The sequence below is a fragment of the Saccopteryx leptura genome, chromosome X, assembly GCF_036850995.1.
Source record: "Saccopteryx leptura isolate mSacLep1 chromosome X, mSacLep1_pri_phased_curated, whole genome shotgun sequence".
In the NCBI taxonomy this organism is placed as follows: Eukaryota; Metazoa; Chordata; class Mammalia; order Chiroptera; family Emballonuridae; genus Saccopteryx; species Saccopteryx leptura.
The window spans coordinates 64002601-64014637 of NC_089516.1; the positions used below are offsets into that span (position 1 = coordinate 64002601).

Here is a 12037-nt window from a genome sequence, read left to right on the forward strand (position 1 = left end):
AAGCATGACCCTTTCTTTTTTAGGTTTGGGTTCTTAAAATTTGTTCAGCAGAAGAAACAAACAAACAAACAAACAAACAAACAAACAAACAAACACCCAGCCTCTTCAAGATCCTGACGGTACAGCGAGTGTGGAAAGCGGAAATATCCATTTGAGGCGTACAAAATAAACCTCTGAAAGCACACTGCCTATGGTGATACATTCTCTGCCCCGAGGCGGGCGGGGGCATCTACACGGGCCAGGCTGGTGCCACAAGTCGCTGGGGAACAGCATGCAGCTGCCAGGACCCGGGCGCTCGCCCCGCCTCCTGTTCTGGGCGCTTTCCGCAAGGTGGAGGCTGCACGACGGCGGATGACTAGCTGCCCGAGGGCTGCGAGGGGGGGCTGAGGGCCGCGGCGGTCTCCCGGAATTGAGCAGAGGCTGCAGGAGCCCCTCGCTGAGGCCGGACGGGTGTTAGGGTGGGCTCGGGCCCCAGAACGCCGAGCCTGGGCGCACAGGCGTGTGGTAGGCTCCAGAGGCGACATTGGCCTAGCTGGCCCCAGACCTGAGCTGGAGTGCTCTGCCGTGGCCTGGCATTCAGGCTTCCCACAGCTAGGGTACAGCTGAGTGTAGCTTCTTTCCTTGGAGGACCGAAGGTCTCTGCGACACCCGGGCCGTTTCTTTGAGGTGATTGGAAAAGTGACGCGATGAGGAGCCGGAGTAACTCAGGAGTCAGGCTGGACGGGTATGCTAAGCTGGTGCATCAGACTATCCTGTGCCATCAGGTAAGTTAAGTGTCGCCTGTAATCACCGAAGATGTCTGCAGTATGATAGTCTGCACGGAGACTCTTGGGTGAACGTGCTGTTTGTGTGTGTAGCAGTTTCTCTTGCCCCCTAGCTGGGAGTCAGACACCCTTATCACAGGCCCTGAGTCATGCTTCTGAGCCCCTGCCCTGGAGCCACAAGTGGGTTCCAGCGGACAGAGTTAAAAGATGTGTTGAAGTTTCTTTATTGACAACCAGCCCCAGGTTGGTTGTCAATCCAACCTTCATCTCCTTCCCCTCTTGCCAAAGAAAACAAGGGAATGTTTAGCAATCTTAAGAGGAGGCTATTATGAAGATCTGAGGTACCTTTTATATACTGTTAATTATATTTTTAATGCTTCTTTATGCTAGTTTATCATTGGTAGCTCATTTGAACTGCAGACTTAAAAACACTGCCTTTCTTTTAGTAATACCCACATTTGACTTGTAAGTTTAGACAGCTCCTCCTCCTTATTCAAGATAGCATTTGCTTACACTCAGTCAGAAGAAGAGGCAGTTATAATACTCAGGAAAGGGGAAGTAGATTTAAGAGCAACTCCCTAAGTATCCCATTTGATAGATTGGTTCCTAATGTTAATACCCTATGGTTACCTACTTGTCCTTTTTTTTCTTGGCCTTGAAGAATCCAGTGACTGGCTTGCTTCCAGCCAGCTATGATCAGAAAGATGCCTGGGTCCGGGATAATGTGTACAGCATCTTGGCTGTGTGGGGTTTGGGCCTGGCCTATCGGAAGAATGCAGACCGGGATGAGGATAAAGCAAAAGCCTATGAACTGGAGCAGGTACTCAAAAATAGAAAGAGATCAGTGTGTGTGTGTGTGTGTGTGGGGGGAGATTGAAGGAAACATGTAGCCCAGTCCACAGGAGTTAAGAGAACTTCCTCCTTTTTTTTTCTCTTTTCTAAAATTATATTCCAAAAATCTTTCCTGCATTGTACTGAATGCTATTGCAGTGGAAGCTTGAAACTTGCTGATTCAGGGAAAGAGCACAGTCTTTTCTGATACAGTAGAAAATATTACCCTGATATCTTTGCCAAAATGCATAGTCCTCTTTCTAACTCAATGTAGTTTGCATGCTCCAGCATATTCATTCTCATTAAGAAGAATGCTTGGTGGCAAGTATATACCATTTTGCTTCATTTTTGAAAACGATAGTGGTATTTGTTTGAGGGTAACTGACACAAAATGGCAGACCTTCACAATGACACACAAGTAGACTGTTTATTTGTTGATTTTTATACCAATGGCCGCTGTTTTGGAGCCTATTCCCACTGCTTCACCGCCAAAGGAAGGTTAGAGTCAACTTTAAGCTTACTTTTAAGGCCCTTCCCCTCTGTAAAGAAGCATCCTTTATAATACTGTTTAAACACAGGGTGCTTTGTCCTTTTGAATGACCAAGAAAACAATATTCTGGGCTAATGGGACTCTTAGTATTGAGATACTCTGATGTCAGTTGTAAGGTGTATGTGAATTCTTTCCCGTAGTGAGTAAGATTCTCTCTACACCAGCCATTTTCTCAAGTGGTGTCCCTCAGACTTAGGCAATCTGAGCTCCAGTATTCCTCTATAAATTAGAATATTGAGATTTGGTTATTTTAAGGGCAGCAACATGCAGTGGGTTGCAGTCCTTGGCAATAGGGGAGTTCCATTATGTTGCCCTCTGCAATAGAAGGCCTTCATTATTCTTTTAGGCCATTATTGAGAGGTGCTTAGGCCCACCAGAAAAAAACTTTGTTGGAGTTTTTCCTCTGCCTGAGAAGCACAGATGTAAAATTTTATGACTTATATAAATAACACATAACCAGTGTATGAAGGTGGAAAATTTACAGGAGTATTTAAAAAGTTACCTATAATATTACTCTTCCCCTTCACGACCCATTTGTATAAAAATCAACAAATAAACAGTCTACTTGTGTGTCGTTGTGAAGGTCTACCATTTTGTGTCAGTTACCCTCAAACAATTGTACTTCCTACTCTAATATTTTGCTACTTTGATCTCAGTATTTTGTCTGTTCTGTTTTTCCAGAAATTAATATCAATGGAATAACACCCAAGATTCCACACTTGGTACAGTTTGACCAATTTTTTTTCAATACTATTATAAGAAATCTGATGTAGCTTTGTTGATCAATCATTTTGCAAAGTTGACATTTTTTATTACGTACTCCAGATAGAAACAATTTAACAAAAGAAGGGGAAAAATTTAGGGAAACATTTAATTGTTTATTCTAAAATATAAATGCTTTTTATGTAATAAAAATTTTTATAATGAAGATTATATAATAATTTTTACATAACCCCAAAATATTTTTCATATCACCTCAATGATAACTTTAGAATGTCTCAAAAACATTGTGGCAAAAGGACACATCTTCAAAAAAGAAACTTCTCTGGGAACTCAAAATTTTTAATTTTTTTCTTAAGTGTTAATTCATACTAGGAACCACAAAATCATTTCTATAAAGGGCTAGATAGTAAATATTTTTCATCATTGTGGGTCACATGTGGTGTCTGCCCAACTACTCAGTATTTCCATTAATTCACAAAAGCAGCCAGAGATAATACATAAATGAATGAACATGGTTATGTTCCAACAGACATTATTTACAAAAATAGACAGTAAGCTGTAATTTGTCCCTAATCTACATGAGTAATTTTAACCTCTGGCTGTACAATGGAATCAATTGGTAAGCTTTTTAAGAAATATCCTTACTGCCCTGGCCAGTTGGCTCAGTGGTAGAGCGTCGGCCCGGCATGAGGATGCCCTGGGTTCAATTCCCAGTCAGAACACACAGGAAAAGCAACCATCTGCTTCTCCACCCCTCCCCTTCCCCCTCCCCCTTCTCTCTCTCTCTCTCTCTCTCTTCTTCTCCCACAGCCATGGCTCAATTGGATTGGTTTGAGCGCATTACCCGAGTGCTGAGTCTGTGGAGTCTCCACCTCAGGTGCTAAAAATAGTTCAGTTACGAGCATGGTCCCAGATGGGCAGAGCATCAGCCCCAGAGTGGTTGGATCCAGGTCGGGACACATGCGGTTGTTCGTCTCTCTATCTCCCTTCCTCTCACTTGGAAAAAGAAGAAGGAAAAAAATCCTTGCTGAAGCCCACCCAAGACCAATTCAGATAAATCTTTTAAAGTGGAGCTCCGGAAACATGACTATTTTAGATAAACTACTCAGGTTATTCCAAAGTATACCTAGGGATAATAACCAGTGATCTATGGACAATAAATGAGCATATGTTAAATCTATAGTTTAAACTCCTATCTACTGTCAATTTAAAACAGATTTCTCCATTAATGTGGGTTTTCCCAAACAATTGATTGTTAATCATTTCTATCCTTTCTTCCAACTCTCACCTTGGTTTCACTTTGAAATCTGTCAGAACTAAAGGAAATTCTAGATGAAAAGGGTACAAAGGTTTAGGTGACTATCCTATCCTAGATTGAGAATAGAATTACACACATATGTGTTTTTCAAATGCCCTTTTCTCTTAGCCACATAGATATTGACTAGCACCCATAAAAATAAAGTCACACAGAGATTCTCTTTAGCTGCCTTCAGTTCTCCTTCTGCCTCAGTTTTATTCTCCTTGTGTAGTCTCTCATCTTTTGCCATGAACTAACTGTTACTTTTATGAGAATAACTTCCAAAATTTCATCTTTAACTCTGACCTCACTTCATTGTCAAACTCTGATTTTCATTTGTCTTCTGATCAGTTGCCCCTTCATATTGTATAGCTCCTCAAACTCATTATGTCTATAATGCCACTTCCCTACTGAAAGCAAACAGGACAACAGCAACTCACTAAACATTCCTTTTTCTCTTATTGGTATCTTCAGTGTGCTTGTCACTTGGGCAGTGTTACTTAGAGCATTTCCCATAGTGTGTTCCATGGAATACTAGGTCAATTAAGTTTGGGGCTATGTGAAGCAGCAGGTTTCTTTACTCCACAATTTCTCAAAACCTTTGGTGTATTAAAGTGCACTTTGAGTCCAAGATGGGGGTGAATTTTATAGCCTTTTCAGAATTTCCTAAACTAGTGTTCTATAAAACAGTGTTTGAAACTTGCTGTCTGTTTTTAGGGTGATTTTTGACTTGTTTCTTTTGCCTTTTAATACATGCAAACTGAAGTCCATTGATTCTTATAATTTTCCTTGAATCCATTCCCTCCTTTCTTGTCCCTTATGCCTTAACTCTAGTCTAAACCTTGATTACTTTTAACACTGTTGTGGAAACCATATTTAAATTATACCATTTCCATACTCAACAACCTTTCTGTGGCTCTCATTTCACAACAGGTAAAATGTTTTGGATTTATAGGCAAGGTTCTGTAGGGTTTGCTCCTATTGGTACCCTGCATTATACTCCTAGTTCCAGCCAAATCGGTCTCTTTATTCCTCTAACAGTTCCTTAATAAAAAATACCCTGCATTCTATAAATACTTTTCATTGTACTACAAACTTCCCCCATAATTACTACTATTTTATTCTCACAACACCCTGTAAGTTATGTATTATTTTCCCTAATTTATAAGAGAAAAGATCAAAGCAGGCTGGAATTTAGTGGTATGACTACAACCTTGGTCTAAGTAAGACCTCAAATTGAGTCTTTTTAAAATTTTTCCTCCATGGAAGCCACAGATATTCCTACCTCCAAATCTTTTTATGAACTTCTTCTTCTATTCAGATGCATGTTCCCTACTAATCTGGGCTAATACCCTCCTTTCAAAGCCAGCACCAATCTGACATTTTTTTGGCACTTTTATACTGATAGACCACTTAGTAATAATTTCTTTCCCGGGACTACTTTCTTGGCATTTCTAGAATACTTATGCTGTGCGCTTTTTTTTTTTTTTTTTCATTTTTCATTTAGCAGCTTTTGTGCAATTGTTATGTGTTTGGCCCTGTAATGGGTATCAAATAAAATGAGACAAAATTTTCCTATTTAACTCAAAATTTTTATGTTTGAAAAATTTAAATTTACAGAAGGATTGTAGCAAGAGTAAAATAAACATATTTGCATATACTCTTTATGTACACTCACTAGGTATTAAGATTTTTTCATATTTGCATCTTTCCTCTCTTTAAGCATGTGCTTGTGCACATGATTTATTTGGCAAACCATATGAGAGTTACTTGTAAGCATAATTATACACACACACAGAGAGTGGGGAAAAAGTAGTTTTACAGTTGTTTTATGGAAAATAATATAATAATTAACAAATAATACAAGAATAAACTGTTTCACATATAACTGCAAATGTACTTTTGCCCCACCTTATATATATATTTGAAATACAACCTGCTTAGTCTGTTGACTTAAAGGTATATTTCTGAATGTGGTCTCCGCCTCTTTTTATTAAGGAGTTCATAGTTTGATGGGGGAAGAAACAGATAAATAGTTACAAAGCATTACTCTATGTAGAGAAGATAAGTACAAATTTCTGTGGAAACACAGAGATGGGAGTGTCCAATTCCCATCTACAAGGCAAAGAAAGATTCACAGAGGAATTGGATTTTAAAGGATAACTAGGAATTATTAGATAGAAATGTGTAGTATATATTTTTTAAAATGTCCTGTCTGCCTTGTCATTATGATCCACTAAGTCTGGTAGAGTAGTTTGAATATCTTAGATGATCAGTAAATTCTGTTTGTACATATGCCTGGAGAGAAAGATACTATTACTTAACATAACTATGGTTGTACATAGTTATATATCTTTACATAACCAATTCACCAAATACATAGATCAAAAAGTATAGGTGTGATTAGAAGCGCTGACATATAAATAAACATGTATAATTAATGCCATCTACTGCACCTGAATCAGAATATGACCAGTTTGGGGGGAATACAAAGTATAGATACCTCTCCTTATTTCTACCTTCCCATGATTCCTATTAACTTTATCCTATCCAACTTTTAAGTTGGAATTTGAGGATAGAAACAGCTGACAATGGACATTTCAGGAGGACAAAAATGGATGGCAATCAGGAATCCTCCACTGGGCCCATGATTCCCCAGGTTTTCTGTTTGATTTAAAGAAAATGTAGGTGCGAGTAGCAGGCCTAGATGGTAAAGTGAGTTGAAAGGATGTGGTATGAACCTGTGAGCACGTGGTGACATGTAAACGATAATTCATACTTGAATGAAGTCTCCCTGCAAAATGAGAAAGCTGTGCTAAATACTTTCTGTAACAGGGTTTATTAAAGGGTAATGTCTTTTATTAGGGTAAGAGTAATGATAGAGATTTTCCTATAAGAGTTGCAATCAGTTTCATTACTTTATAGTGAATGTTCCATGCTTTAAAAGATGGTAAGATCATGCATTGTGACCCCCCCATCTGTCTCTGTCTCTCATTTCTTCATCTTTAAGGGTAGGAGAGCATTTGTAGGTGGAAATTACTTTAAAAAGATACTCTCCCAAGGAAACATTCCCCCCCCCCAATAAAAATACTTTATTAAGAGTTGGAGCATAATTAAAGTACTTATCCTTACCATGCCTATTGCTTGAATGTTTTGAAAGACTAGCAGAATGATGCATCTTCCAAGTAGATTATTTTGCAGAGGTGTCCTGAAGCCACCCCTGAGCCAACATTCCCTGGAGTAATATAGTTGTATTTCTTCTGAAGTGTGAAACAGAAAGCTTAGAGAAATGAAAAAGCTGTTTGCTTATGTTCTTTCAAAATATATTGCCTATCCATGCACCTGTTGATGGACCCTTCTCACGTCATGTAGTATAATTAGTATAGTATAGTATAATATCATATTGTGTGATATCATATAATATTGTATTACTACACTATATTATGATTAAATTTCATTATTATTACTATATTATATTATACCAACTAGTATAGCATATAGTTGGTCATCACAAGTTCGGAGTACTATGATTAGAAAACTACTTTAGAAATTGCCAGGCCCTGCTGAGGATGGCTCCATAGAGCCTCTGCCTCATGTGCTAAAAATAGCTCAGTTGTAAGCATGGCCCCAATGGGCAGAGCATCGGCCCCAGATGGGAGATTGCCAGGGGGATCCCAGTCAGGGAGCACACGGGAGTCTGTCTCTTGATCTACCCTCCTATCAATTAGAAAAAGAAGAAAAATAAATAAATAAATAAATAAGAAATTGTCAGACCCTGGTAAGAGAAATAATAACTTAGGAACTTAAGAAGTTTGTGGCTTTTTATTTATTTATTTATTTTTGTGGAAAAAGGGTTGAGTTGTACTAACAATTCCCCTTTACAATTATTATAAATTGAAAATAATCTTATTCTTTAGGGGAAATGTCCAGTTAAATATTTCTGTGGACTCTTGAAGAAAAGTCTTGACTAGTTTAGAAAAACAAAGGTGGTGATGTTGGCTTTTCTAGGCCATTGGGTATATTTTAGAATATTTTCATAGCTTTATGATTTTTGAACTGATTTGCCCATTTTCTCCAGGTAGAATGTTCTCTAATAGGGTATTTGGCTTAGTTTTATATAAACCTGTTGGAACTTGGACTTTTTTAGCTTGAAGGAGTCACCAACTGTGGCTTTTGCTTCTACTTTTAGCTGCAATCTGTTCTCCTGTGTACTTATAAAGTAAATGCCATGTAAATAGGAACCCAGGATAGGGTTACTTGTCCTCAAAGGTCATGTACCAACTGCAGTTGCTGAGTAAGTGTTCCTGCATCTATGGATGTTTATAACAGTCTTCTTTCCATTTATTTTTGCAGAGTGTAGTGAAGCTGATGAGGGGACTGCTAAACTGCATGATCAGACAGGTATGCCATTGTTGACAGCTCCCTGTGTGATAAAAGCACATTATAATAGTATCTTTACCCCTTAGGATTAAATTTCACAAACAGTACACACTAATTTTAGAAAAGTTGTAGAATCGAGTGGGGAAATGGAACTCATGATTTTATCACCCAGTTAACACTGGAATGTATCCTTCTAGTCTTTTTTTTTTACCCCTCTACAAATGATTTTTAAATATACTTTGTCATTGCTGCACATGTAATTACATATGTTGAGTAAAAGATGATACAGCTCTATAATCCCTCATCTGAAACCCTTGGGACCAGATATATTTTAAAATTCTGAACTTTTTAGACTTTTAGAAGGCACTACAGTACATATATCATACAGTATATTATGCCCTCATCAAGTCTAGAACAAAAATGTTAATCTTTCTGTAGGGAAACATACATTTTCACACTAATAAAATAAATAAAAACTACAATTAGTTCCATGTCAAAATAAATTTTGGAGCAGAATTTAGGGAGAAAAAAAGCTTTAGAAGTGTTTCAGATTGTATGATTGGCGATAAGGAGCCAAAAGGTTATATCTTCTTCATTAATTTACATTTTCCTGATCTTGACTTAAGTTGAGCATCCCTTCATGTGTAGATTAAAACTTTGCATTTCTTCTTTTATTAAACTGCCTGTTAGATCTTTTGACTATTTTTCATTGGGGCTCTTTCCTGCCTATTTGAGGAGTTCCTGAACATTATGGATATTAATGCTTTGTCACATACTGCAAATAAATTTTAGCAGTCTGTGGTTTATCTTTTAGGTTGTGCTATGACATTTTTTCCATTCAAAAGCATTTTATTAAAAAAAAGTATTTTCCCTTTATCCTAGGACATCTTTACACAATTTGCACATCTTGAATCTGAACTTATTTTCTTAAAACTAACATTACATTTTATTAGAAGAAGAAATTGAGGCCCAGATTAATAAAATGACTGTTCACGGGCATTAAAGAAGTCTAAAATAAAAAGAAATCAACTCTAGACTTCCGAACTTTTTTTATTTACTAGTGCTCTCTCTATTAGGCTATCTTACAGCCATCATTTCTTTTATCCCCTTCTTTGCTACCTTTTTATTTTAGATATTTGCACTTTCTATTTTATCAAATATGTTTAAAGTCACCGATTTAATGAACCATATTTAAAGGTATAATACAGGGATAGTCAACCTTTTTATACCTACCGCCCACTTTTGTATCTCTGTTAGTAGTAAAATTTTCTAACTGCCCACCAGTTCCACAGTAATGGTGATTTATAAAGTAGGGAAGCAACTTTACTTTATAAAATTTATAAAGCAGAGTTACAGCAAGTTAAAGCATATAATAATAATTACTTACCAAGTACTTTATGTCAGATTTTCGCTAAGTTTGGCAGAATAAATTTTTATAAAACAACTTACTATAGTTAAATCTATCTTTTTATTTATACTTTGGTTGCTCTGCTACCGCCCACCATGAAAGCTGGAATGCCCACTAGTGGGCGGTAGGGACCAGGTTGACTACCACTGGTATAATAGTTACTATCATATATCAGATGCACACATAATCAAATTTAAGTTGCAGGAAATGTCTTTCAGAGTACTACAGAAGTATAGCATTTGGGATGCTTTTTTGCATAGCCTTCTTTAACTGTTTTTGTTTTCTTCAGGTGGATAAAGTAGAGTCCTTCAAATACAGTCAGAGTACCAAGGATAGCCTTCATGCCAAGTATAATACCAACACCTGTGCTACTGTAGTAGGTGATGACCAGTGGGGACACTTGCAGTTGGATGCTACCTCTGTGTATCTGCTCTTCTTAGCACAAATGACTGCCTCAGGTTAGTACAAGGACAGAAGTATTGGGAGCCATGGCATTGTGGAGCACTTGTTTAGCACACATAGTTTCTTTAGATAACAACATAGCTCTTTTACATTGCTCAAAGATGCACACTGGAAAAACAATATTTTGCAAATTTTGTAAAGAGAAACAATTTTTTTTTAGATCTAGTTGATATTCTTTTACACTGAGAAAAGAAATCTTGGGTACTAATTAACATTTTTAATTGAAAATCATATAATCTGGAGTAGATTTTCTTTAGACAAGTATTTTGATCTTTCTTTAATTTTTTTAATTTAGAAATTAAATTTAACAAAGTGACATTGATCAATAAGAGTACATAGGTTTCAGGTAAACATTTCTATAGCATTTGAACTGTTGATTACATTAGCATAGTTAAAATGGCCATATTTCCCAAAGCAATATATGAATTTAATGCAATTCTCATTAAAATCCCAGTGTAATTTTTTAAACAAATAAGACACAAAAAAAACCCACCAGGTTTGTATGGAATCATAAAAGACTCCGAATAGCCAAAGCAATCCTGAGAAAAAGGAATGAAGCCAGAGGTATTACCCCACCTGTCTTTAAATTATAACACAGAGCCACGATAATCAAAACAGCATGGTATTGGCAGAAAGATAGACAGACCAATGGAACAGAATCAAAATCCCAGAAATAAAACCATACACATATGGACAGATAGTCTTTGATAAAGGAACCAAAAACACACAATGGAGGAAAGAAAGCCTCTTCAATAAATGGTGCTGGGAAAATTGGAAAGCCACATGCAAAAGAATAAAACTTGACTATAATTTGTACCCATGTACAAAAATTAATTCAAAATGGATCAAAGACCTAAATATAAGATCTGAAACAATGTTTCATAGAAGAAAACATGGGTACAAAATTTATTGGCCTTGACTGTAGAGAACATTTTATGAATTTGACCCCAAAGACAAGGGAAATAAAGGCAAAAATAAATGAATGGGACCATATTTTTATCTTTTATTAATTCTCAGATACCATGAGATGGGAAACAAGGACTAGGGTTATTGCTTGTTTTCATACTATGCAATGACAAGTATGTATTAACAGAAATTGAATCAACTAGTTTATATTAGACTTTATCAATATATTGTACACAAGGCATCTGTCCAGGGGTCTCAAACTCGTGGCCTGCGGGCCACATGCGGCCCGCCCACCAATTTTGTGCGGCTCGCAGACTAATCAAACTTCGTGGATTAGTCTGCGGGCCAGTCTGTGGCCACACAAAATTGGTGGGCAGGCCGCATGCGGCCCGTGGGCCCGAGTTTGAGACCCCTGGTCTATAGGCATCTAAATTGTATTAACAGAATTAACCTAGGAATCAGAACTCAAATGTTTGTTTTTTATTATTGAATAATATAGCCTTTTCAAATAATTTTGATAATACTTTTAGATGCTTTGCCTAAAAAAGGAAAGTACAAGAACCAACATAATTCCCTTTTATTTCTCCTAAATTGGGGGAGACAGTGAATTTGATTACATTCAGCTTGTAAATTAAACAGGACCTTTGCCTGATTTTCCCAAAGTAAGGAAATGTACTTGACACAATACCACATTTTTAAATTGAATTTATTGGGGT

The 12037-nt window shown here is 37.1% G+C and overlaps 1 protein-coding gene across 5 annotated transcripts in view; it reads left to right on the forward strand.

Moving 5' to 3' along the window:
* The first annotated feature begins 315 nt into the window (after window positions 1–315).
* The window catches only part of PHKA1 (phosphorylase kinase regulatory subunit alpha 1), a 158884-nt gene continuing 147162 nt past the window's right edge, over window positions 316–12037 (forward strand). For 4 of the 5 annotated variants that reach the window (XM_066356844.1, XM_066356845.1, XM_066356847.1 and 1 more), the window contains exons 1-4: window positions 316–764; window positions 1426–1584; window positions 8519–8566; window positions 10243–10411. In XM_066356844.1, coding sequence (XP_066212941.1) covers window positions 687–764; window positions 1426–1584; window positions 8519–8566; window positions 10243–10411 — 454 coding nt within the window. In that variant the 5' untranslated portion in view covers window positions 316–686. The remainder of the gene's footprint in view (window positions 765–1425; window positions 1585–8518; window positions 8567–10242; window positions 10412–12037) is intronic. The other variant, XM_066356846.1, reaches the window with a different exon arrangement.